The sequence below is a fragment of the Ranitomeya variabilis genome, chromosome 2, assembly GCF_051348905.1.
Source record: "Ranitomeya variabilis isolate aRanVar5 chromosome 2, aRanVar5.hap1, whole genome shotgun sequence".
Taxonomy (NCBI): Eukaryota; Metazoa; Chordata; class Amphibia; order Anura; family Dendrobatidae; genus Ranitomeya; species Ranitomeya variabilis.
Window position 1 is genome coordinate 817,733,670 of NC_135233.1, and position 25,274 is coordinate 817,758,943.

General features: G+C 47.7%; 1 protein-coding gene across 4 annotated transcripts in view; it reads right to left on the reverse strand.

Moving 5' to 3' along the window:
- Nucleotides 1–12,455, reverse strand: part of PRIM2 (DNA primase subunit 2) — a 297,371-nt gene extending 284,916 nt beyond the window's left edge. The window contains exons 1-2 of one of the 4 annotated variants that reach the window (XM_077289995.1): nt 12,396–12,455; nt 11,205–11,395 (exon numbers count right to left, since the gene is read on the reverse strand). In XM_077289995.1, coding sequence (XP_077146110.1) covers nt 11,205–11,355 — 151 coding nt within the window. In that variant the 5' untranslated portion in view covers nt 11,356–11,395; nt 12,396–12,455. Of the gene's footprint in view, nt 1–11,204; nt 11,396–12,104 lie in introns of all 4 variants that reach the window. The other 3 variants (XM_077289992.1, XM_077289993.1, XM_077289996.1) reach the window with 3 other exon arrangements.
- Nucleotides 12,456–25,274: the final 12,819 nt, after the last annotated feature.

The following is a 25,274-nucleotide window of genomic DNA, read 5'->3' on the forward strand; positions in this document are numbered from 1 at the left end:
CCAAAATGGTGTCACTTGTAGGGGGTTTCAGTGTTTAGGCACATCAGGGGCTCTCCAAACGCAACATGGCGTCCCATCTCAATTCCAGTCAATTTTGCATTGAAAAGTCAAATGGCGCTCCTTCCCTTCCAAGCTCTGCCATGCGCCCAAACAATGGTTTACACCCACATATGGGGTATCATCGTACTCAGGACAAATTGCACAACATTTTTTGGGGTCCAATTTCTTCTCTTACCCTTGGGAAAATAAAAAATTGGGGGCGAAAAGATCATTTTTGTGAAAAAATATGATTTTTTATTTTTACGGCTCTGCATTATAAACTTCTGTGAAGCACTTGGTGGGTCAAAGTGCTCACCACACATCAAGATAAGTTCCTTAGGGGGTCTACTTTCCAAAATGGTGTCACTTGTAGGGGGTTTCAGTGTTTAGGCACATCAGGGGCTCTCCAAACGCAACATGGCGTCCCATCTCAATTCCAGTCAATTTTGCATTGAAAAGTCAAATGGCGCTCCTTTCCTTCCGAGCTCTGCCATACGCCCAAACAGTGGTTTACCCCCACATATGGGGTATCAGCGTACTCAGGACAAATTGTACAACAACTTTGGGGGTCCATTTTCTCCTGTTACCCTTGGTAAAATAAAACAAATTGGAGCTGAAATAAATTTTGTGTGAAAAAAAGTTAAATGTTCATTTTTATTTAAACATTCCAAAAATTCCTGTGAAACACCTGAAGGGTTAATAAACTTCTTGAATGTGGTTTTGAGCACCTTGAGGGGTGCAGTTTTTAGAATGGTGTCACACTTGAGTATTTTCTATCATATAGACCCCTCAAAATGACTTCAAATGAGATGTGGTCCCTAAAAAAAAATGGTGTTGTAAAAATGAGAAATTGCTGGTCAACTTTTAACCCTTATAACTCCGTCACAAAAAAAAATTTTGGTTCCAAAATTGTACTGATGTAAAGTAGACATGTGGGAAATGTTACTTATTAAGTATTTTGCGTGACATATGTCTGTGATTTAAGGGCATAAAAATTCAAAGTTGGAAAATTGCAAAATTTTCAAAATTTTCGCCAAATTTCCATTTTTTTCACAAATAAACGCAAGTTATATCGAATAAATTTTACCACTAACATGAAGTACAATATGTCACGAGAAAACAATGTCAGAATCGCCAAGATCCGTCAAAGCGTTCCAGAGTTATAGCCTCATAAAGGGACAGTGGTCAGAATTGTAAAAATTGGCCCGGTCATTAACGTGCAAACCACCCTTGGGGGTGAAGGGGTTAACGGACACCATGTCGCGTTTGGAGAGCCCCTGTGTGCCTAAACATTGGAGCTCCCGCACAAGTGACCCCATTTTGGAAACTAGACCTCCCAAGGGAACTTATCTAGATGTGTGGTGAGCACTTTGAACCCCCAAGTGCTTCACAGAAGTTTATAACGCAGAGCCGTGAAAATAAAAAATGTGTTTCCTTTCCTCAAAAATATTTTTTTAGCCCAGAATTTTTTTATTTTTGCAAGAGTAACAGGAGAAATTGGACCCCAAACGTTGTTGTCCAGTTTCTCCTGAGTACGCTGATACCCCATATGTGGGGGTAAACCACTGTTTTGGCACACGTCGGGGTTCGGAAGGGAAGTAGTGACGTTTTGAAATGCAGACTTTGATGGAATGCTCTGCGGGCATCAGGTTGCGTTTGCAGAGCCCCTGATGTGCCTAAACAGTAGGAACTCCCCACAAGTGACTCCATTTTGGAAACTAGACCCCCAAGGGAACTTATCTAGATGTGTGGTGAGCACTTTGAACCCCCAAGTGCTTCACAGAAGTTTATAACGCAGAGCCGTGAAAATAATAAATGTGTTTCCTTTCCTCAAAAATATTTTTTTAGCCCAGAATTTTTTATTTTTGCAAAAGTAACAGGAGAAATTGGACCCCAAAAGTTGTTGTCCAGTTTCTCCTGAGTACGCTGATACCCCATATGTGGGGGTAAACCACTGTTTGGGCACATGCCGGGGCTCGGAAGGGAAGTAGTGACGTTTTGGAATGCAGACTTTGATGGAATGGTCTGCGGGCATCATGTTACGTTTGCAGAGCCCCTGATATGCCTAAACAGTAGAAACCCCCCACAAGTGACCCCATTTTGGAAACTAGACCCCCCAAGGAACTTATCTAGATGTGTGGTGAGCACTTTCAACCCCCAAGTGCTTCACAGAAGTTTATAACGCAGAGCCGTGAAAATAAAAAATCATTTTTCTTTCCTCAAAAAAGATGTTTTAGCAAGCAATTTTTTATTTTCACAAGGGTAACAGGAGAATTTGGACCCCAATATTTGTTGCCCAGTTTGTTGTGAGTACGCTGATACCCCATATGTGGGGGTAAACCACTGTTTGGGCGCACGTCAGGGCTCGGAAGGGAAGTAGTGACATTTGAAATGCAGACTTTGATGGAATGGTCTGCGGGCGTCACATTGCATTTGCAGAGCCCCTGATGTGCCTAAACAGTAGAAACCCCCCACAAGTGACCCCATTTTGGAAACTAGACCCCCCAAGGAACTTATCTAGATGTGTGGTGAGCACTTTCAACCCCCAAGTGCTTCACAGAAGTTTATAACGCAGAGCCGTGAAAATAAAAAATAATTGTTCTTTCCTCAAAAATTATGTTTTAGCAAGTAATTTTTTATTTTTGCAAGGGTAACAGGAGAAATTGGACCCCAACAGTTGTTGCCCAGTTTGTCCTGAGTACGCTGGTACCCCAAATGTGGGGGTAAACCACTGTTTGGGCGCACGTCGGGGCTTGGAAGGGCGGGAGCACCATTTGACTTTTTGAACGCAAGATTGGCTGGAATCAATGGTGGCGCCATGTTGCGTTTGGAGACCCCTGATGTGCCTAAACAGTGGAAACCCCTCAATTCTAACTTCAACACTAACCCCAACACACCCCTAATCCTAATCCCAACTGTAGCCATAACCCTAATCACAACCCTAACCCCAACACACCCCTAACCACAACCCTAACCGCAACACACCCGTAACCCTAATTCCAACCCTAATCCTAACCCTAATCCCAACCGTAACCCTAATCCCAACCCTAACCACAACTGTAACCCCAACACACCCCTAACCCTATCCGTAACCCTAACCACAAGCCTAATCTTAACCCTATTTCAAACCCTAGCCCTAATTCCAACCCTAACTCTAATTCCAACCCTAACCCTAAGGCTATGTGCCCACGTTGCGGATTCGTGTGAGATTTTTCCGCACGATTTTTGAAAAATCTGCAGGTAAAAGGCACTGCGTTTTACCTGCGGATTTACAGCAGATTTCCAGTGTTTTTTTGTGCGGATTTCACCTGCGGATTCCTATTGAGGAACAGGTGTAAAACGCTGCGGAATCCGCACAAAGAATTGACATGCTGCGGAAAATACAACGCAGCGTTTCTGCACGGAATTTTCCGCACCATGGGCACAGCGGATTTGGTTTTCCATAGGTGTACATGGTACTGTAAACCTGATGGAAAACTGCTTCGAATTCGCAGCGGCCAATCCGCTGCGGATCCGCGGCCAATCCGCTACCGATCCGCTGCGGATCCGCGGCCGATCCGCTCTGTGTGCACATGTCATAACCCTACCCCTAACCCTACCCGTAACCCTAACCCTACCCCTAACCCTACCCCTAACCCTACCCCTAGTTCTAACCCTAGTTCTAACCCTAACCCTAGTGGGAAAAAAAAAAAAAAAATTATTTTATTATTGTCCCTATGGGGGTGATAAAGGGGGGGGGGGTTATTTATTATTTTTTTTATTTTGATCGCTGTGATAGAACCTACCACAGCGATCAAAATGTACTTGTAAGGAATCTGCCGACTGGCAGATTCGGCGGGCGCACTGAGCATGCGCCCGCCATTTTCCAAGATGGCGGCGCCCAGCGAGGAGACGGCCGGACACCGGGAGGATCGGTAAGTATGAAGGGGTGGGGGGGGGTGGATCGGAGCACAGGGGGGGTGATCGGAGCACAGGGGGGGGGGGGGATCTGAGCAAGGAGGGAGCGGACAGGAGGAAGGGGGAGCCGGCAGGCGGACGGAGGGGACCGGACCCCATAACGGAGGACTGGGGGGGCGATCGGTGGGTGTGGGGGGGGGGTCACTTTAGTATTTCCAGCCATGGCCGATGATATTGCAGCATCGGCCATGGCTGGATTGTAACATTTCACCAGTTTTTTAGGTGAAATATTACAAATCGCTCTGATTGGCAGTTTCACTTTCAACAGCCAATCAGAGCGATCGTAGCCACGGGGGGGTGAAGCCACCCCCCCTGGGCTGAAGCACCACTCCCCCTGTCTCTGCAGATCGGGTAAAATGGGAGTTAACCCCTTCACCCGATCTGCAGGGACGCGATCCCTCCATGACGCATACGCTGCGTCATAGGTCGGGAAGGCACAGACTTTCATGACGCAGCGTATGCGTCAAAGGTCGGGAAGGGGTTAAAGCTTAGGGCTTACCCATGTGTGTGCAGGTCTGCGGTCAGATTCCAGTGAGAAGCCCCGACGCGCGTTTCGCGTGATGTGCTTCCTCGGGGGGCTGAGCCCCCCGAGGAAGCACATCACGCGAAACGTGCGTCGGGGCTTCTCACTGGAATCTGACCGCAGACCTGCACACACATGGGTAAGCCCTAAGCTTTAATTGTGGCACGCTATCTCTGGCACCTTTATAATCACTGAAGCACTTTATGGATGTATGTGCAATATGGATTATCTTTATGTGGGGTCAGGACTGGGTGTACCTTAAGGGTCATCTGGTCACTGAGTTCCGGTGACTACTCCTGCCCCCCCCCCCCTTTTTTTTTACTAGCCTTTATACGTAGTGCCAGGCATTGAGACTATTGACTTTTTATATTGCTATTAGGCTATGTACCCCCCATGATACACATATCAGTGTGCTTATATGCAGTCATTTTCCAGTATAGTCCTTCACCTCATTCCCATCCTATTACTTTTTGTGTTCTTATGTTGTATTTAAATAAAGTTTACATTTTGTGATAAAATTACCACTATGTAGTTTTTTTTGCACATATGTTCTTTGGCTGTTGTTAAAAAGTGCTTGCAGGATGCGTTTTTTCTCCATTGACTTGCATTAGCGACGCATTGCGACGGATTGCCACACGTCGCATCTGTCGTGCGACGGATGCGTCGTGCTTTGGCGGACCGTCGGCACAAAAAAACGCTACATGTAACGTTTTTTTGGGCGACGTGTCCGCTATTTCCGACCGCGCATGCGCGGCCGGAACTCCGCCCCCTCCTCCCCGGACCTTACAATGGGGCAGCGGATGCGTGGAAAAACTGCATCCGCTGCCCCCGTTGTGCAGCGCTTTCAACGCTAGCGTCGGCACGTCGCTAGTTGCAGTGCACGACGCTAGTGTGAAAATAGAATTAGAACTTACCGGTAATTCTCTTTCTAGGAACCTTCCACGACAGCAGTATCGGAGGATGTCTCCCCGCCCTAATAGGGGACAGGAACAGGAAGAGGTTAAATACCCTCCCCTTCCTGCACCCACCAGTGTTTTTTTCTGGACACAGTAGCATGTTTAGTTACAACTTAAGTGCAGGAAATATTTAATACATAAATCAGATAGGGAGGGAAATTAGTGCTGTCGTGGAAGGTTCCTAGAAAGAGAATTACCGGTAAGGCTACGTTCACATTTGCGGTGTGCGCCGCAGCGTCGCCGCCGCAACGCACAGCGCAAATGTGAACACATGCACAACGCTGCTTTTTGCGCCGCATGCGTCCTTTTTTCCATTGATTTTGGACGCAGCAAAAATGCAACTTGCTGCGTCCTCTGCGCCCCGACGCGGGCGCCGCAGGGACGCATGCGGCGCAAAAAGCAAGTGCACCGCATGTCCATGCGCCCCCATGTTAAATATAGGGGCGCATGATGCATGCGGCGCCGCAGCGGCGCCCGACGCTGCGGCGCTAGCCGCAAATGTGAACGTAGCCTAAGTTCTAATTCTATTTTCTCCAGTCACCTTCCACGACAGCAGTATCGGAGCAATACCAACCGCTAATTTCTTTAGGGAGGGACAACAGCCTGGAGAACTCGTCTGCCAAACGATAGGTCCCTGTTGAAGTTGAGCCTGTAGTGCCTGGTGAAAGTATGAACTGACGACCAGGTGGCGGCTCTGCAAATCTGCTCCGAAGATGCGCTACCCCTCTCTGCCCAGGAAGTTGAGACTGCACGGGTGGAGTGTGCTTTTAGAGAAGCTGGAGGAGTCAGGTTCTGGGATGAGTAGGCAAGGCTAATGGCCTGTTTAATCCAATTTGCTATTGTACTTTTGGCTGCCTTCTTGCCTTTATTTCGTCCTGACCACTGGACGAATAGATTCTGATCTACCCTCCAACTTTCTGTTTGTTGAAGGTAGAATAGGACTACTCTGCGGACGTCCAGGGTATGGAAGACTTCCTCTTTTGGGTTAGATGGATTCGGACAGAAAGAGGGTAAGATAATTTCCTGATTTCTATGGAATTCAGAGACCACTTTAGGCATAAAGGAAGGGTCTAATCTCAGGATTATGCTGTCCATAGTTACGGTCAGGAATGGCTCTTGGATTGATAAAGCCTGTATCTCCCCTATGCGCCTGGCGGTAGTGATAGCCACCAAAAAGACCGTTTTTAGGGTCAAGATTTTCAAGTTGGAGGCTGAAAGGGGTTCAAACGGGTCACCGGTTAGACTCTTTAGGACCAGATTCAAGTCCCACGGAGGGGTGTGGATGAGACGTCTTGGACGGATTCTTGTTGCCGAAGCTATAAACCGTTTGATCCATCGGTGATTTGCCAGATCTTGGTCAAAGAAAGATCCGAGTGCCGACACTTGGACTTTTAGGGTACTTGGTGAGAGTCCCAAATCCAAGCCATTCTGAAGAAATTGAAGGATCTGAGCAATCTTCGGGTTAAATGGATCTGGTTTGTTCGGAGAACACCATGAAGAAAATTTCTTCCATATTTTCCCATAGATGGCATTGGTTATCGGTTTCCTACTTTTTTGTAGGGTTTCAATCACGTCTTGAGAAAGCCCCCTGGCTTTCAGGATCTCGGCCTCAGAAACCAGGCTGCTAACTTCAGCTTGTGTAGGTCTGGGTGAAATAGAGGGCCCTGTTGAAGCAGGTCGCGTCTCTGGGGAAGTAGGATTGGACCTTCCAGGCACATGTCTATTAACGCGTTGAACCAGCTTCTTCCTGGCCACCATGGGGCTATCAGGATGGTTGAGACTTGATCTATCCGGATTTTCTGCAATGTTCTGGATAGTAGCGGAATCGGCGGGAAGGCATATGCTAGGGTAAATTCCCAAGGATGGGAGAATGCGTCCAGTCCCCGAGTCTCGTTTGAGGTGTTTAGGGAGAAAAAATTGTCTGTCTTTGCATTCTGTCTGCTGGCGAACAGGTCCACCTCGGGGGTTCCCCACTTCTGGACCAAGGACATGAACACCTCCTGGTTTAGGGACCATTCCCCCGGATGAAAATCCCTCCTGCTGAGGTAATCTGCCTGGGAGTTGTCCAGTCCCTTTATATGTACTGCAGAGATGGACAGGAGGTGTTTCTCTGCCCAGGAAAAAATCCTTCCAGCAGTTAACTTCAGGCTTGAGTATCTCGTGCCCCCTTGGTGTCGGAGGTAGGCGACAGTGGTCATATTGTCGGACATCACCCGTACATGGTGACCCTGGATGAGGGCCGATGAGGCTTTTAGCGCCTCCTCCACTGCTTTTAATTCTCTCAGATTTGAGGAGCTGCGTCTCATATCTGGGGACCACAACCCCTGAAAGTGGGATTTCTCTATCACGGCACCCCAACCTCTCTGACTTGCGTCTGTTGTAAGGACTTGGAGAGGGGTCTGATCCCAGCTGACTCCCCGCTGTAGGTTTCGGGGGTTCCGCCACCATGAAAGGGAGGATCTTACATGAGTGGGAAGAGGGATCTTCCTGGATAGAGCCATCTGGTGTCCTCTTGAATAGGACAGGATATGAGATTGTAGAGTCCTTGTATGGGCCTGTGCCCAGGGAACTGCCTGGATACATGATGTTAGAGAACCCAGGATTGACATAGAGTCCCTTAGAGTTGGGAATTTCTGGACTCAATCTGGAGATCTTGTGGATAAGATCGATCCGACGGTCCCTGGGTAAGAAGGACATTCTCTTCTCTGAGTCCAGAAGAATTCCTAGAAATTTCTTCTGTGGAGATGGTTGGAGATCTGATTTTTCCAGATTCGGAATCCACCCGAGAGACGTTAAGATGTTGAGAACCTTTGTCACGTCCTGATTGAGGCGAGAAGCTGACGGTGCTATGAGGAGGAAGTCGTCCAAGTATGGAATGACGCAGACCCCCTGTTGTCGGATGAAGATTATCACTTCCAGCATGATCTTGGTGAAGACCCGTGGGGCAGATGATACTCCGAACGGAAGGACATTGAACTGGTAATGGCTGATCCGATTGTTCTGGGAAATGGCGAACCTGAGGAACCTCCTGTGGTCTGGATGTATTGGCACATGGTAATATGCGTCCCTCAGGTCCAACGTGGCCATTACCCAGTTCCGTCCACTCAACGGGATTGCTGATCTGATAGATTCCATCTTGAATCTTCGGTATCTTATCACCTGATTTAGGGGTTTCAGGTTTACGATGATACGGTGTTTCCCTGAGGGTTTCTTCACCAGAAAGAGATGGGAGTAATGGCCTTCTCCTCTTTCCCGATGAGGTACATGGGAAATTACTTTTTCCCGGAGCAGGTTTAGAATATCCGCCCTCAGAGCCTCCTGAAGTTTTGGAGATTGTGGGGAAGTGACCGTTAGATGGTAAGGGGGAGGACTCTCGAATTCCAATTTTAGGCCGTCCCGTACGGTACGCAGGACCCACTGATCCCTGGTGATCTCCTGCCACCTGGAGAGAAAATCCGAGAGTCGACCCCCGACCTGGGAGCAGTCATTGTTTTTCAGAGGACTGCTGGGGAACCATGATGTTTCTGGTTTTCCCCCCTTTGGGGTAGCTCCATCGCCCCGTTTTGCCTTTTCCCCTATAGTTCTGTTGGGTTGGTTGTTCACGAGGGGGACGAAAAAACCGCTTCCTCGGGATCCTTTGTTCTGGAAGGGCCTTCTTTTTGTCTGACGCCTTGTCCAGGATGTCATCCAAGGCTGGTCCAAAGACATGATGGCCCTGGAAAGGAATACCACAAAGTTTAGACTTTGAGGTAATGTCTCCTCCCCAAGACTTAAGCCACAGGGCCCTCCTAGCTGAGTTTGTAAGGACAGCGGATCTAGCGGCCACTCGGACTGATTCCGCGGAAGCGTCCGCAAGGAATCCGGTTGCTTTTTGGAGCAAGGGGAGAGAATTAAGGATGTCCTCCCTGGATGTACCTTGTACGAGGTGGTTCTCTAAGGTACGAAGCCAAAGAAACAACGATCTGGCCACACATGTTGAGGCCACGTTGGATTTCAACAAGTTGGTTGAGGTGTCCCAAGACTTTCTCAGTAAGCTCTCTGTTTTACGATCCATAGGATCTTTCAGTTGGGAGGCATCTTCGAAGGGTAGGGCCGTCTTCTTGGTTACCCTTGACACCTGAACATCCACTTTGGGCATATCAAATAAAGAGCAATCTCCCTCCAGGGGAAAGCGGTTTTTAAACTCAGATGGGGTGTTCAGTCCCTTCTCTGGCAGGCTCCACTCCTGGAGAATAAGGTTCTCGATGTTTTCATGTATGGGGAATCCTTTTACCACCTTAGGTTTCAGACCCCCAAACATCTCATCCTGCACGGAGTGGTCCTCTGTCTCCTCCTCTACCCCATGGTGCCTCTCACCATGGAGATTAATTCTTCCAAATCCTCAGAGGAGAAGAGGTATTTTCTGCTATCGGATTTGGGAGCAGAAGTGGAAGTAGAACCCTCTTTTTCCCAGCTATATTCTGAACCCGAGGTATGTATCTCGCCCGAGTCAGAGTCTGAGGCTACCCGGCCCAATCTCCTCTTTTTAGGAGGGGGAGGCTGCGGAGTCGGGGCTCGAGAGAAGGTTGCCATAGAGGACTGAACCTCCTCCCTGATGAGGGTTCTAATGCTATCCATTAAAGAAGGCTGTTCGCTACGCAGCACCTCGTCTGTGCATGGTTGGCAGAGCTTCTTTGTGTACGCTGAGGGGAGCTTGGCTGAACAAGCACCACATTTGCGGCTGGGCTTCCTAGTGCCAGTGACCTTGTCTCCCTGGAACGAGAGAGAAGGTAGACTGAGCCGCTTAAACTTTTAAAGGAAACATGGACAGCAAGGGACATCATCCCACTACTTACAGTAGAGGGGTGCGCGCTGGGCTCTGCAGTGGCAGAGTGAGAGGGTTTGTCGCCGTCCATACCGTCAGAGATACAGTCATAGACAGATGTCTCACTAGGAGGGCTCCCCAGTCAGGAATAAATAGTCTTACCGAGATTCCAGCGAGTTTGGTGCTCCTCCTCTCCAAGTGTCCCTGGGGGGGGGGTCCCAGACACCCGCCCCAGTCGCCGCTGCTGTTCCTAGGCGTGGGAGAGGAGGAAGCCGGGGAGCTGCAGGAGGACCCCGAAGCACTACACCGCTCTGCTTTACCACTCGAAAGTGGCGCAGGGAGAGCGGGCGGAGGTCCCAAGTCGCGCGGAAACCGCGGAGATGGGAGCAGTCGAGGAGAGCGGAGCTCCCGACCGCGACTGCCCGGCTGACAGGTAACCAGCACTCCCGTTCGCCGGCCACGGCAGCACTATCGAAAAACCTCTTCTTGCCCCATAGGGGACAGGAAAAAACACTGGTGGGTGCAGGAAGGGGAGGGTATTTAACCTCTTCCTGTTCCTGTCCCCTATTAGGGCGGGGAGACATCCTCCGATACTGCTGTCGTGGAAGGTGACTGGAGAAAGTAGCCTTAAGAGCACCAATGAAGGCAGGGTGCGGACACCCTGCTTACTATGTAATGGCTGACTGTGTCCTGTGTCACTGCAGCCTCTCTGGTCACGTGTGGTGTGCCGATGGAGCCGGGGAGTGTACACCTGACTGCCTGCATAATGTCAGGCAGGAAGAGATTTGCAAATCATGACACTCATACCCACAGAGATGTGATAACATGATTATCATAGTCCTGCAACTCTTAGCTAATTGTAGACATCAATAAAAAGATTTAGAGACCACATCCTAGAAACAAAAAATTTCAAGAAGTAACTCACGTTTTAGTCTCTCAATGGCAAGGGTCTCAAACTCTGTAAGAGAAATGTTTTCTGTTGGCGGAAGCTGATAGAATTGAAGACTGAACAGGTAATGATCCCCCTTCCGATCTCCAGTTAATCTCTGGTGTCTCAGATTCCTGGTGAACTGCATTTTCAAGTTCAATCAAACAGTGTTATTAACCAACGAAACCCTGTAAATTCAGAAAGAAAGCTAGTTAAAAGACGTTCATTGTGTAGCTTAAAAAAGAGCACTGTTCATGTTAATCTGTAGGACATGTATGTAGGGATCCGTTTTAGCAGCAGTTCTAGCAGCGACCTCCCACACTTCAGATCTCCAAGTCTTAGGAACAGAAGACAATGATCCAGGCGGTCTCACTAGATCCCGGCACCACGGTGATCACATCCTCCCTAGCGCCCACATCCAGTTATACAGCCATTCTCCTTGCTTCTATACCGTGCAGATCCCAGAGGATTCTAGGATAGATCTGCATGGGGCACATTTGTCCTTCTGTCACACATTAGTCAGATTTATGCTGCTCTCCATTCACAAAACGTTTTTGGGGCATTTATCACCTTTTTTTGTAATCAGTCGGTTGATAATGCCAAGCGCCAACCATTAGCACCAGCCGAGGAGGGACAAGGTGCCCCACACTGCCCGGAAAGCCTCCAGGTCTCCCCCTAGGGCCATCTCAGTGTTGTATACAGGGTAGGAAGTGTCGGTTTATGGACGGGCATTTGTGTGTCACAACGTATCTCATCCACAGAAAACATTCAGCCTCTCGGAATACGGGGACAAGAGGCGGCTATGGGGCTGTGGCCTTACCCCACACAGGTAATGGGGGCAGCATGAAAAACACTATTCATACAAGACGCCATCCGGACACGAAGGAGAAAACAGACCTGGCGCACCTGAGGAATAACGCACGGCAGCGGATAGTGAGGACAGGGACGAACCAGGGCACAATGTCGCGGCTACAGCAGAGGTGACACCGCGCCGCCTCCTCAGCAGCTGCACGAATCGCGCGCCGTCAGACTGAGCGCGGGAAAAATGCACACAAGACCTAGACGGAAGCAATCGCTAGGCCGAGCGGATCGCGGTATTCTCAGAAAAAGGTTCTCGTACTCCAGCACCATGTGACCTGCTGGAAGCCCGAGGCGAGGTAGTGCGGTAACTGCTAGTAGCCTGCTCACCCACAGACCCGCCGCTCACTGCGGACCCGGCGGCAAGTCACCACAGCACGTGACTGGTCACCTGACACTGGACGGGCCAGGCATTGTGACAGATCCCAGACATGACAGATGGTGATGGGCAAGGGGAGGCATGTGTGAGCCATGGTATGGAGGATCTGGTGATGTTACCAAACTTACTACGGTGGGAGAATTAAAGGGTTGTTCCAATTTAAAGGGGGTGAATGTATGATCCCTGAGGTCCCACCAGCCACCACTCCGGGGTCCCCACAACTCCAGCATCCAACCAGACCCCACTCTAGAGCCACAACTCCAGGGTCCCACCAGCCATCACTCCAGGGTCCCACCAGCCATCACTCTAGGGTCCCACCAGCCATCACTCCAGGGTCCCACCAGCCATCACTCCAGGGTCCCACCAACCATCACTCCAGGGTCCCACCAGCCATCACTCCAGGGTCCCACCAGCCATCACTCCAGGGTCCCACCAGCCATCACTCCAGGGTCCCACCAACCATCACTCCAGGGTCCCACCAACCAACACTCCAGGGTCCCACCAGCAAACACTCCAGGGTCCCACCAACCAACACTCCAGGGTCCCACCAGCCATCACTCCAGGGTCCCTTCAGCCAACACTCCAGGGTCCCACCAGCAAACACTCCAGGGTCCCACCAACCAACACTCCAGGGTCCCACCAGCAAACACTCCAGGGTCCCACCAGCCATCACTCCAGGGTCCCACCAGCCATCACTCCAGGGTCCCACCAGCAAACACTCCAGGGTCCCACCAGCCATCACTCCAGGGTCCCACCAGCCATCACTCCAGGGTCCCACCAGCCATCACTCCAGGGTCCCACCAGCCATCACTCCAGGGTCCCACCAGCCATCACTCCAGGGTCCCACCAACCAACACTCCAGGGTCCCACCAGCCATCACTCCAGGGTCCCACCAGCCAACACTCCAGGGTCCCACCAGCCATCACTCCAGGGTCCCACCAGCCATCACTCCAGGGTCCCACCAGCCATCACTCCAGGGTCCCACCAGCCATCACTCCAGGGTCCCACCAGCCAACACTCCAGGGTCCCACCAGCCAACACTCCAGGGTCCCACCAGCCATCGCTCCAGGGTCCCACCAGCCATCACTCCAGGGTCCCACCAGCCATCACTCCAGGGTCCCACCAGCCATCACTCCAGGGTCCCACCAGCCATCACTCCAGGGTCCCACCAGCCATCACTCCAGGGTCCCACCAGCCATCACTCCAGGGTCCCACCAGCCAACACTACAGGGTCCCACCAGCAAACACTCCAGGGTCCCACCAGCAAACACTCCAAGGTCCCACCAGCCATCACTCCAGGGTCCCACCAGCCATCACTCCAGGGTTCCCATCACTCCAGGGTCCCACCAGCCACTACCCCAGCACAGGGCCAGTAAGTCATTGGATATAGTGAGCATTTTGAACCCACAGGTACTACACACAATGGGATAAAATTAGGTCGTCATATAAAAAAATCTTCATTTTGTTTCACGAAAATGTTGCTCTAGACCCAAATTTTTCACTTTTTCAAGAGATAGCATGAATAAGCAGACCCCACAATTCGTTACCCACTGTCTTCTGAGCATGGCAATACCCAACTTGTAGTCAAAAAGTTCTGTGTGGACCCACGGCAGAGCGCGGAAGGGAATAAGTGACATTTAGTATTTGGAGTAGAAATTTGGCTAGAAAAGATTGCAGACACTGTGTTTCACTGGCAGAGCCCCTGATGTACCAAAACAACAGAAACCCCCCAAAAGTGACCCCATTTTGGAAACTTGACCCATCAAGGAATTCTTCTAGGGGGTGTTGAGTTTGTGTACCCTACGTGCTTCATGGAACTTTTTGCAAAGTGGATGTGAAAACAAAAAAAAATCTGCTAAATGTTGTTTTAGCTCCAAATTTGTAATTTTCACCAAATGTATAATTTCTACAAGGGGTAATAGATGAAAATGGACCCCATAATTTATGTAATTTCTCTCGACCGTGGCAGTACCCCATGTGTGGTTGTACACTACTGTTCGAGCACACAGCAGGAATCAGATGGGAAGGAGCGCTACTTGGCTTTTAGCACGCAGATTCCATTTGAATAGATTGTGACCTCCATTACCCGAGCCCCAGAGGCGCCAGATCAGCAGACATTCACACCACCCTCCTTCCAGGGGACCCCATACTGGAAATTTCACTGCCTAAGGAATTTAGGGGTGCAGTGAGTATTTTAAACCCATAGATTTCTCACATAATTTTAGAACATTTAGACGTGGAAAAACACCTTTTTAGTGGTAGAAATTTCATTTTTGTACTGTATTTGCTGCAAATTTGTCAGGTACGCAAGGGTTAATATGTAAAACTAGACCCCACAATTGATTGCGCAATTTCTCCCGAACGCAGTGCTGCCCCATATGTTGTCAGAAATTACTGTTAGGACACACCTCAGGGCTGAGAAGGAAGGAGCGCTATTTGGCTTTTTGTAGCACAGATTTTGCTAGAATAGTTTGCGGATGACATTTGTGGAGCCCCAAATGTGTCAGAACAGCAGAAAAATCCCAAAGTGACCCCATTGAGAAACTGCACCTCTCAATGAATTCATCTACGGCTGCAGTGACTATTTTGTAACATCCACGCCAAACTTTTTTTTCTGGAAAATTTCAAATCTGCCAGTCTAGTAACCATACATTGTGCCCCCATACAGTATAGAGACCCTGTATATTCTAGCACCCCCATACATTGGGCCCCCATACAGTGCAGAGACTATGTGAGCTTATTATCGAACTGCTGCACTTTGTCCTTACACATAATTTTTTTACGTTTAAAGATCAATTTTATCAACAAAAGCGCGGCGCAGCCATGGGCGCGGCCTGTGCCCCCGCGTACGCTAAGCTTCTTCTTGGTTTTTGGGAGAGGTTGGTTTTCGGTGACTCGGGGGCGGAGGCCGCGGACCATGTGCTGTGCTGGATACGCTATATTGATGACATTTTGTTTTTTTGGCGTGGGACAGTGCAGCAGTTAGACAAATTTATGGGTCAAATAATATGAACATCAGGCTCACTTATAGATACGACACCATGAAAATTGATTTTTTGGACATCAGTTTGGCGGTTGACGAGTTTTCATCCATCCAGACTGATGTCTTTCGTAAAACAACATCTGTGAATGCGTTGATACACGCTAAATCGGCGCATAGTCAGGCTACTATTAGGGCCGTCCCGGTTGGACAGTTCTTGAGGATGAGGCGGATCTGCTCCACAAATCAAAGGTTTGAGACACAGGCCCAGGATCTGAGGCAAAGATTCAAACACAGGGGCTACAGCAAAAGATGCATAAAAAATGGATATAACAGAGCCAGGGTAGTAACACGAGATTCATTGATACATGGCAATGCTAAGCATGAGAAAAAAGATGAGACGATTCATTTTATTTCTGTTTACAACCATAAGTGGGACAATATGAGGTCAATTTTAACAAAATATTGGCCCGTTTTGAGTGCTGAACCCTCCCTGGGACCTTTTCTTACTGATCGACCATTAATGACTCCTCGTAGGTCTAAAAATCTAAGAGACCTGTTAATATCGAGTCACTATGTGGCACCAAGCGGTAATCCATTTGGTGTAACAAAACCAATTAAAGGCTCTTTCAAATGTGGCCACTGTGTGGCTTGCGCTTAATGTCCTACGTACTATGTCTTTTTGTTCAGCTGATGGTAAAAAGGAATATGAAATAAGAGAACATATTTCTTGTAACACCAATAACGTAATCTATTACGCTACGTGTGGGTGTCCTCTTATTTACGTGGGATTGACATCACGTGAACTGCGAGTACGTGTAAGAGAACATGTAAGGGACATTAGCGCTGCTAGAACGGTGGAGGATGTGACAACACTTAAGACCATTCCTAAACATTTTAGGTTGGTCCATAATTGTAATCCTAAAGATTTTATGGTGAGAGGAATCGACATTGTGCATACGGGAATTAGAGGGGGAGATATCAAGAAACTCCTAGCACAACGTGAATTAAAATGGATAGTAACTCTGGGAACTATGAAACCTGTTGGACTTAATGATTCGCTAAATTTTGGCCCTTTTTGTAACATGAACTAATAATAAATGGGTAGTCTCTTTAATAATTCCCTCTTTTGTACTTTTAAATTGTTTTTGTGTGGCTTTGTTTTTAACAGTATCTGTTTTTGTTAAAATATAGGTCCTTTTGGATGGATCTCATTTATCATTATTTTCGGATTTTTAGATTGGAATATCTATTATGGATACAATATGTTATGGAGCAATATGAACATGACGATATCAGAGGAAGAAATTATGATATTTTGTGGATCCACCATGGACAATTGTTTATCTTCACAAGTTTTAAAATCTTTATTGTGTTTCATTATCTGTTACTGTTATATTCCATAACCTTTGGGACACAGATTTTGGGCTCACTTATTTTGCATTCTGCACTGCGGTGCGCGTGCATCGGTGTGTCACGGGCACCTGCCTCTCTTAGTCCGGCGCTGTCCTGTGGCTTGCGCAATCGAGTTTTCCCATACTCACTCGCAGCTGGCACCTGGACGAGTCCGGGCAGGAGAGGAACGGGTGTAATTTTTCCTGTGATGACCGGCGCATGCGCTGTGAACACGCAGTTGTTAATATGCCGGGTCATGTGACGCACACGTGACCAGCTAGGCTACACTTCCCCTTGATAAAGCAGGGCTGAGAAGCGGCGAAACGCGCGACGGGGGCGTTTAATGAGCAGAGCTACATGTGGTGAGGATCAACTTTTCACTTTTATACTCTTTTGTGTTTCCCCTATTTCTCCTTTGCGGTGCCCACTGGACATAATGTGATGGTTTATGGTGCACTTGCAAATAAGCTTTCAGTGGGCCGGGTGTAATGACTTGCATGGCACATATGATATAGGTTAAAGGATGATTTTTTTTGCTATTGTGGGAAAATACGTGCTCCTCATCACTTATATATATGGTTGTGATATTATGTGACAGTTTTGTAGCATGCTCTATTTTGGTGTCAATTTAACACATCTGTCCACACTGTCTGTTAGTTTTCACAGTGTTTGTGGTTTTTATATGTCTTTTTGACATGTTAACACTTGTTATTTAATAAAGAATTTTTGTACCATTTTAAATCAAACTTTTTGTTCCTCGAGTTTATATATTGATGTTTATGGAGGTAAACGCAGTGACCAGGCTAATAGTTAGGGTCACATCATGAGTCTGGATTTTGTTGTACTAGTGCAGAGACTATATAGTGTAGCACCCCCATACATTGTGCCCCCCATACATTGTAGAGACCCTATATATTGTAGCACTTCCATACATTGTGCTCCCATACAGTGTAGAGACTAGTGTTGAGCATTCTGATACCGCAAGTATCGGGTATCGGCCGATATTTGCTGTATCGGAATTCCGATACCGAGATCCGATACTTTTGTGATATCGGGAATCGGTATCGGGATCGATATTAATGTGTAAAATAAAGAATAAAAATAAAAAATATTGATATACTCACCTCTCCGACGCAGCCTGGACCTTACCGATGTAACCGGCATCTTCCGTTCCTAAGAATGAGCGCTTGAAAGACCTTAGATGACGTCGCGGCTTGTGATTGGTCACGTGAGCGGTCACGTGACCGCTCACGCGACCAATCACAAGCCGAGACGTCATCTAAGGTCTTTCAAGCGCTCATTCTTAGGAACGGAAGATGCCGGTTACATCGGTAAGGTCCAGGCTGCGTCAGAGAGGTGAGTATATCAATATTTTTTATTTTTATTCTTTATTTTACACATTAATATGGATCCAAGGGCCTGAAGGAGAGTTTCCTCTCCTTCAGACCCTGGGAACCATACAGGATACCTTCCGATACTTGGTGTCCCATTGACTTGTATTGGTATCGGGTATCGGCGATATCCGATACTTTTCGGGTATCGGCCGATACTATCCGATACCGATACTTTCAAGTATCGGACGGTATAGCTCAACACTAGTAGAGACCCTATATATTGTAGCACCCCCATACATTGTGCCCCCATACAGTGTAGAGACCCTATATATTGTAGCACCCTCATACATTGTGCCCCCATACAGTGCAGACTCTATATATTGTAGCACCCCCATACAGTGTAGCGCCCAATACATTGTGCCCAATTTGTGCTTCTGGAGATACACATCACGTAAATTAAGTGTGCTCTCCCCTCTTAAGTAATGCCAAACATGTGGCCGCTCGCTTACAGTGGTTTAGGCATGGGGGGGGGGGGGGGTGGCATTTGGATTTTGGAGCACGTGTCATAAAGATTTATTTTGTTTTTCAAATAAACTCGTGGATAGTATTGTTTCTCAGGGCTCAATGGATCACTGAAATCAATCTTAAACACACGTAATAATTAGTTTTTCCAGGTGATTGTAATTAAAGGAAAACTAATTAAAAATTATGTTCCACATTATTAAGCAGGCAACAGGTTTCAAGCAATATGGGAAATAAAAAGAATCTCTCTGCTGCTGAAAAGCATTAAATAGTGCAATGCCTTGGACAAGGTATGAGAACATTAGATATTTCACGAAAAATTAAGAGTGATCATCATACTGTGAAGAGATTTGTGACTGAAACAGAGCACAGACAGAGTTCATGCAGATAAAGGCATAATGAGGAGGGTTTCTGCCAGGCAAATTCATAGAGCAGCTGCCAAAATATCATTACAGTGCAGCAAACAGTTATTTGAAGCTGCTGGTGCGTCTGGATTCCCTCGAACCTCAAGGTGTAGGATCCTTCAAAGGCTTGCTTTGGTTCATAAACCTACTATTTGGCCACTCCTAAACAGTGTTCACAAGCAGATACGGTTGCAGTGGGCCCAGACATACATGAAGACTAATTTTCAAACAGTCTTTACTGATGAGTGTCGAGCAACCCTGGATGGTCCAGATGGATGGAGTAGTGGATGGTTAGTGGATGGCCACCATGTCCCAACAAGGCTGCGACGTCAGCAAGGAGGTGGAGGAGTCATGTTTTGGGCAGAATCATGGGGAAACAGCTGGTAAGGCCCTTTAAGGTTCCTGAAGGTGTGAAAATGACCTCTGCAAAGTATATAGAGTTTCTGACTGACAACTTTCTTCCATGGTATAAAAAGCAGAAACATGCCTTCAGGAGCAAAATCATCTTCATGCTGACAATGCACCGTCTCATGCTGCAAAGAATACCTCTGAGTCATTGGCTGCTATGGGCATAAAAGGAGATAAACTCATGGTGTGTGTTGTGAACTCTGTTTTTGGGCTCCCTCTTGTGGTCACAAGTGGTACTGTGTGAGTGTTGTCTTTGGGCTCCCTCTGGTGGCTCTTTGTGTCATTCTGCAGGTCTGAGGTTGAATCAGCTGTCTCGTTATCTGTTAGCTGGTTCCTATTTAGTTCAGCTGGACTCTCAGTGGTTGCCTGCTGTCGTTGTATTCAGTGCTATTCTGATTGCTCCTGTCTACATCCGTTATCAGTCTCTCCAAGAGAAGCTAAGTTTTGTTTGCTTATTTTTGCTCATCTGTGTTCAAGATGTGTCCTAGTATATGATGTGTTTTGGTCCAGCTTGCTAATATGTGATTTCCCTGCTTGCTGGTGCTCTGGGGTGCTGAGTTGCTCCCCCCACATCGTTAGTTGGTGTGGGGGTTCTCGCATTCTCTGCGTGGATATTTTTGCATAGGGTTTTTTACTGACCGCACAGATCCCTTGCTATTTTCTGCTATCTAGCGTTAGCGGGCCTCATTTGCTTAACCTGTTTCATCTCTGCGTTTGTCTTTTCCTCTTAACTCACCGTTATTATTTGTGGGGGGCTTCTATATCTTTGGGGTATTTCTCTGAGGCAAGTGAGGTCTTACTTTCTCTTTAGGGGTAGTCAGTTTCTCAGGCCGTGAAGAGACGTCTAGGATTTCAGGAAACGTTCCACGGCTACCTTTAGTGTGTTTGGTTAGAATCAGGTTTGCGGTCAGTCCAGTTACCACATCCCCAGAGCTTGTCCTATTATCTCTGACTTAGCTGGTTAGATTTGTGATCCTAAGCCACTGGGATCATAACAGTACAGCAGGCCCGAAAAGTGTTTAATGCATCGCAGAAGTGGGATAAGAGAAGTCCTGAGTACAATTTTTTTTTTTTTTCCTCTCCCTTTGCTGCAGTCTGTCCAGCTTCTCTCATCCCCTTAATCTCTGGGTGGCTTTGAGTTCAGCTGCAGACATGGATATTCAGAGTCTGACTTCTAGTGTGGATCATCTTGCTGCAAGGGTGCAAAGCATTCAGGATTTTGTTGTTCACAGTCCTATGTCTGAGCCAAAAGTACCTATTCCTGAGTTGTTTTCTGGAGATAGATCTAGGTTTCTGAATTTTAAGAATAATTGTAAATTATTTCTTTCTTTGAGACCTCGTTCCTCTGGTGATTCCGCTCAGCAAGTTAGAATTGTTATCTCCCTGTTACGTGGCGACCCTCAAGATTGGGCCTTCTCCCTGGCGCCGGGAGATCCTGCATTGCTGAATGTGGATGCGTTTTTTCTGGCGCTTGGATTGCTTTATGAGGAACCTAATCTTGAGAACCAGGCAGAAAGAGCCTTGCTGGCTCTCTCTCAGGGCCAGGATGAAGCTGAGGTGTATTGTCAAAAATTTCGGAAATGGTCGGTGCTTACTCAATGGAATGAGTGTGCCCTGGCTGCAAATTTCAGAGAAGGTCTTTCTGAAGCCATTAAGAATGTTATGGTGGGGTTCCCCACGCCTGCAAGTCTGAATGACTCAATGGCTTTGGCCATTCAGATTGATCGGCGTTTGCGGGAGCGCAAGTCTGCGCACCATCTGGTGGTGTTTTCTGAACAGAGACCTGAGTCTCTGCAATGTGACCGAATTCTGACCAGAACTGAGCGGCAAAATCATAGACATCAAAATGGGTTGTGCTTTTACTGTGGTGATTCAACTCATGTTATCTCAGCATGCTCTAAGCGCGTAAACAAAATTGCTAAATCTGTCACCGTTGGTACTATACAGCCTAAGTTCATTTTGTCTGTTACTTTAATTTGTTCTTTGTCATCCTACTCGGTTATGGCTTTTGTGGATTCAGGTGCTGCCCTGAACCTGATGGATTTGTCGTTTGCCAGTCGCTGTGGTTTTGTCCTGGAGCCTTTGGAATTCCCTATTCCACTGAGGGGTATTGATGCTACACCATTGGCTGAGAATAAGCCTCAGTATTGGACTCAAGTGACCATGTGCATGACTCCTGTACATCAGGAGGTGATTCGCTTTCTTGTGCTGCATAATCTGCATGATGTGGTCGTTTTGGGTCTGCCATGGCTGCAGGCCCATAATCCAGTTCTGGATTGGAAAGCTATGTCTGTTTCAAGTTGGGGTTGCCAGGGGATTCATGGCGATGCTCCTTTGGTGTCAATTGTGGCTTCTTCCACTCCTTCTGAGGTCCCTGAGTTTTTGTCGGACTACCAGGATGTATTTGATGAGCCCAGATCCGGTGCCCTGCCTCCTCACAGGGATTGTGATTGTGCTATAAATTTGATTCCTGGTAGTAAGTTCCCTAAGGGACGACTTTTTAATTTGTCTGTACCAGAACATGCCGCAATGCGGAGTTATATAAAGGAGTCTTTAGAGAAGGGACATATTCGCCCGTCCTCCTCCCCTCTTGGTGCAGGATTCTTTTTTGTGGCCAAGAAGGATGGTTCTCTGAGACCTTGTATAGATTATCGTCTTCTAAATAAAATCACGGTCAAATTTCAGTATCCTTTGCCATTATTATCTGATATGTTTGCTCGGATTAAGGGGTCCAGTTGGTTCACCAAGATAGATCTTCGTGGTGCGTATAACATTGTGCGTATTAAGCAGGGGGATGAATGGAAAACAGCATTTAATACGCCCGAAGGCCATTTTGAGTACTTGGTGATGCCTTTTGGACTCTCTAATGCTCCTTCTGTGTTCCAGTCCTTCATGCATGACATCTTCCGAGAATATCTGGATAAATTTATGATTGTGTATCTGGATGACATTTTGGTCTTTTCTGAGGACTGGGAGTCCCATGTGAAGCAGGTCAGGATGGTATTTCAGGTCCTGCGTGCTAATGCCTTATTTGTGAAGGGCTCAAAATGTCTCTTCGGAGTACAGAAGGTTTCCTTTTTGGGTTTTATTTTTTCTCCTTCTACTATTGAGATGGACCCAGTCAAGGTCCAGGCTATTCATGACTGGACTCAGCCTACATCTGTTAAGAGTCTTCAGAAGTTCTTGGGTTTTGCTAATTTTTACCGTCGCTTCATTGCTAATTTTTCTGGCGTGGTTAAACCCTTGACGGATTTGACCAAGAAGGGTTCTGATGTGACTAATTGGTCTCCTGCGGCCGTGGAAGCCTTTCGGGAGCTGAAGCGCCGGTTTTCTTCGGCTCCAGTTTTGTGTCAGCCTGATGTCTCTCTTCCTTTTCAGGTCGAGGTTGATGCTTCTGAGATTGGAACAGGGGCTGTTTTGTCGCAGAGAAGCTCTGATTGCTCTGTGATGAAGCCTTGTGCTTTCTTTTCAAGAAAGTTTTCGCCTGCTGAGCGGAATTATGATGTTGGTAATCGGGAGTTGTTGGCTATGAAGTGGGCATTTGAGGAGTGGCGACATTGGCTCGAGGGAGCTAAGCATCGTGTGGTGGTCTTGACTGATCACAAAAATCTGATTTATCTCGAGTCTGCCAAGCGGCTGAATCCTAGACAGGCTCGTTGGTCGTTGTTTTTCTCCCGTTTCGATTTCGTGGTCTCGTACCTGCCTGGTTCGAAGAACGTGAAGGCTGATGCTCTTTCTGGGAGTTTTGTGCCTGACTCTCCGGGAGTTTCAGAGCCGGCTGGTATCCTCAGAGAGGGAGTGATATTGTCTGCCATTTCCCCAGATTTGCGACGAGTGCTGCAGAAATTTCAGGCGGATAGACCTGACCGTTGCCCACCAGAGAGACTGTTTGTCCCAGATAGATGGACCAGCAGAGTTATTTCCGAGGTTCATTCTTCGGTGTTGGCAGGCCATCCTGGGATTTTTGGTACCAGGTATTTGGTGGCTAGGTCCTTCTGGTGGCCTTCCTTGTCATGGGATGTGCGTTCCTTTGTGCAGTCCTGTGGGATTTGTGCTCGGGCTAAGCCTTGCTGTTCTCGTGCCAGCGGTTTGCTTTTGCCTTTGCCTGTCCCGAAGAGGCCTTGGACGCACATTTCCATGGATTTTATTTCGGATCTTCCAGTATCTCAGAGAATGTCTGTCATCTGGGTGGTGTGTGATCGTTTTTCCAAAATGGTCCATTTGGTGCCCTTGCCTAAGTTGCCTTCCTCCTCCGATTTAGTTCCTCTATTTTTTCAGAATGTGGTTCGCTTGCACGGCATCCCTGAAAATATTGTGTCTGACAGAGGATCCCAGTTTGTGTCCAGATTTTGTCGGATCTTTTGTGCTAAGATGGGCATTGATTTGTCTTTTTCGTCGGCCTTCAATCCTCAGACGAATGGCCAAACCGAGCGAACTAATCAGACCTTGGAAACTTATTTAAGATGTTTTGTTTCTGCTGATCAGGATGATTGTGTGACTTTTTTGCCATTGGCCGAGTTTGCCCTTAATAATCGGGCTAGTTCTGCTACTTTGGTTTCGCCTTTTTTCTGCAATTCTGGTTTTCATCCTCGTTTTTCCTCGGGTCAGGTTGAGCCTTCTGACTGTCCTGGGGTGGATTGTGTGGTGGATAGGTTGCAGCAAATTTGGAACCATGTGGTGGACAATTTGAAGTTGTCACAGGAGAAGGCTCAGCGCTTTGCCAACCGCCGTCGCGGTGTGGGTCCCCGACTTCGTGTTGGGGATTTGGTATGGCTGTCTTCTCGGTATGTTCCTATGAAGGTTTCCTCTCCTAAATTCAAGCCTCGCTTCATCAGTCCTTGTAAGATTTTGGAAATCCTTAACCCGGTGTCATTTCGTTTGGACCTCCCAGCGTCGTTTGCCATTCATAACGTGTTCCATAGGTCTTTGTTGCGGAGGTATGTGGTGCCTGTGGTTCCTTCTGTTGAGCCCCCTGCCCCGGTGCTGGTTGAGGGCGAATTGGAGTACGTGGTGGAGAAGATCTTGGATTCTCGTATTTCGAGACGGAGGCTTCAGTATTTGGTTAAGTGGAAGGGCTAAGGTCAGGAGGATAATTCCTGGGTTGTCGCCTCTGATGTTCATGCGGCCGATTTGGTTCATGCCTTCCATGTGGCTCATCCTGATCGCCCTGGGGGTTTTGATGAGGGTTCGGTGACCCCTCCTCAAGGGGGGGGTACTGTTGTGAACTGTTTTTGGGCTCCCTCTTGTGGTCACAAGTGGTACTGTGTGAGTGTTGTCTTTGGGCTCCCTATGGTGGCTCTTTGTGTCATTCTGCAGGTCTGAGGTTGGATCAGCTGTCTCGTTATGTTAGCTGGTTCCTATTTAGTTCGCTGGACTCTCAGTAGTTGCCTGCTGTCGTTGTATTCAGTGCTATTCTGATTGCTCCTGTCTACATCCGTTATCAGTCTCTCCAAGAGAAGCTAAGTTTTGTTTGCTTATTTTTGCTCATCTGTGTTCAAGATGTGTCCTAGTATATGATGTGTTTTGGTCCAGCTTGCTAATATGTGATTTCCCTGCTTGCTGGTGCTCTGGGGTGCTGAGTTGCTCCCCCCACATCGTTAGTTGGTGTAGGGGTTCTCGCATTCTCTGCGTGGATATTTTTGCATAGGGTTTTTTACTGACCGCACAGATCCCTTGCTATTTTCTGCTATCTAGCGTTAGCGGGTCTCATTTGCTTAACCTGTTTCATCTCTGCGTTTGTCTTTTCCTCTTAACTCACCGTTATTTGTGGGGGGCTTCTATATCTTT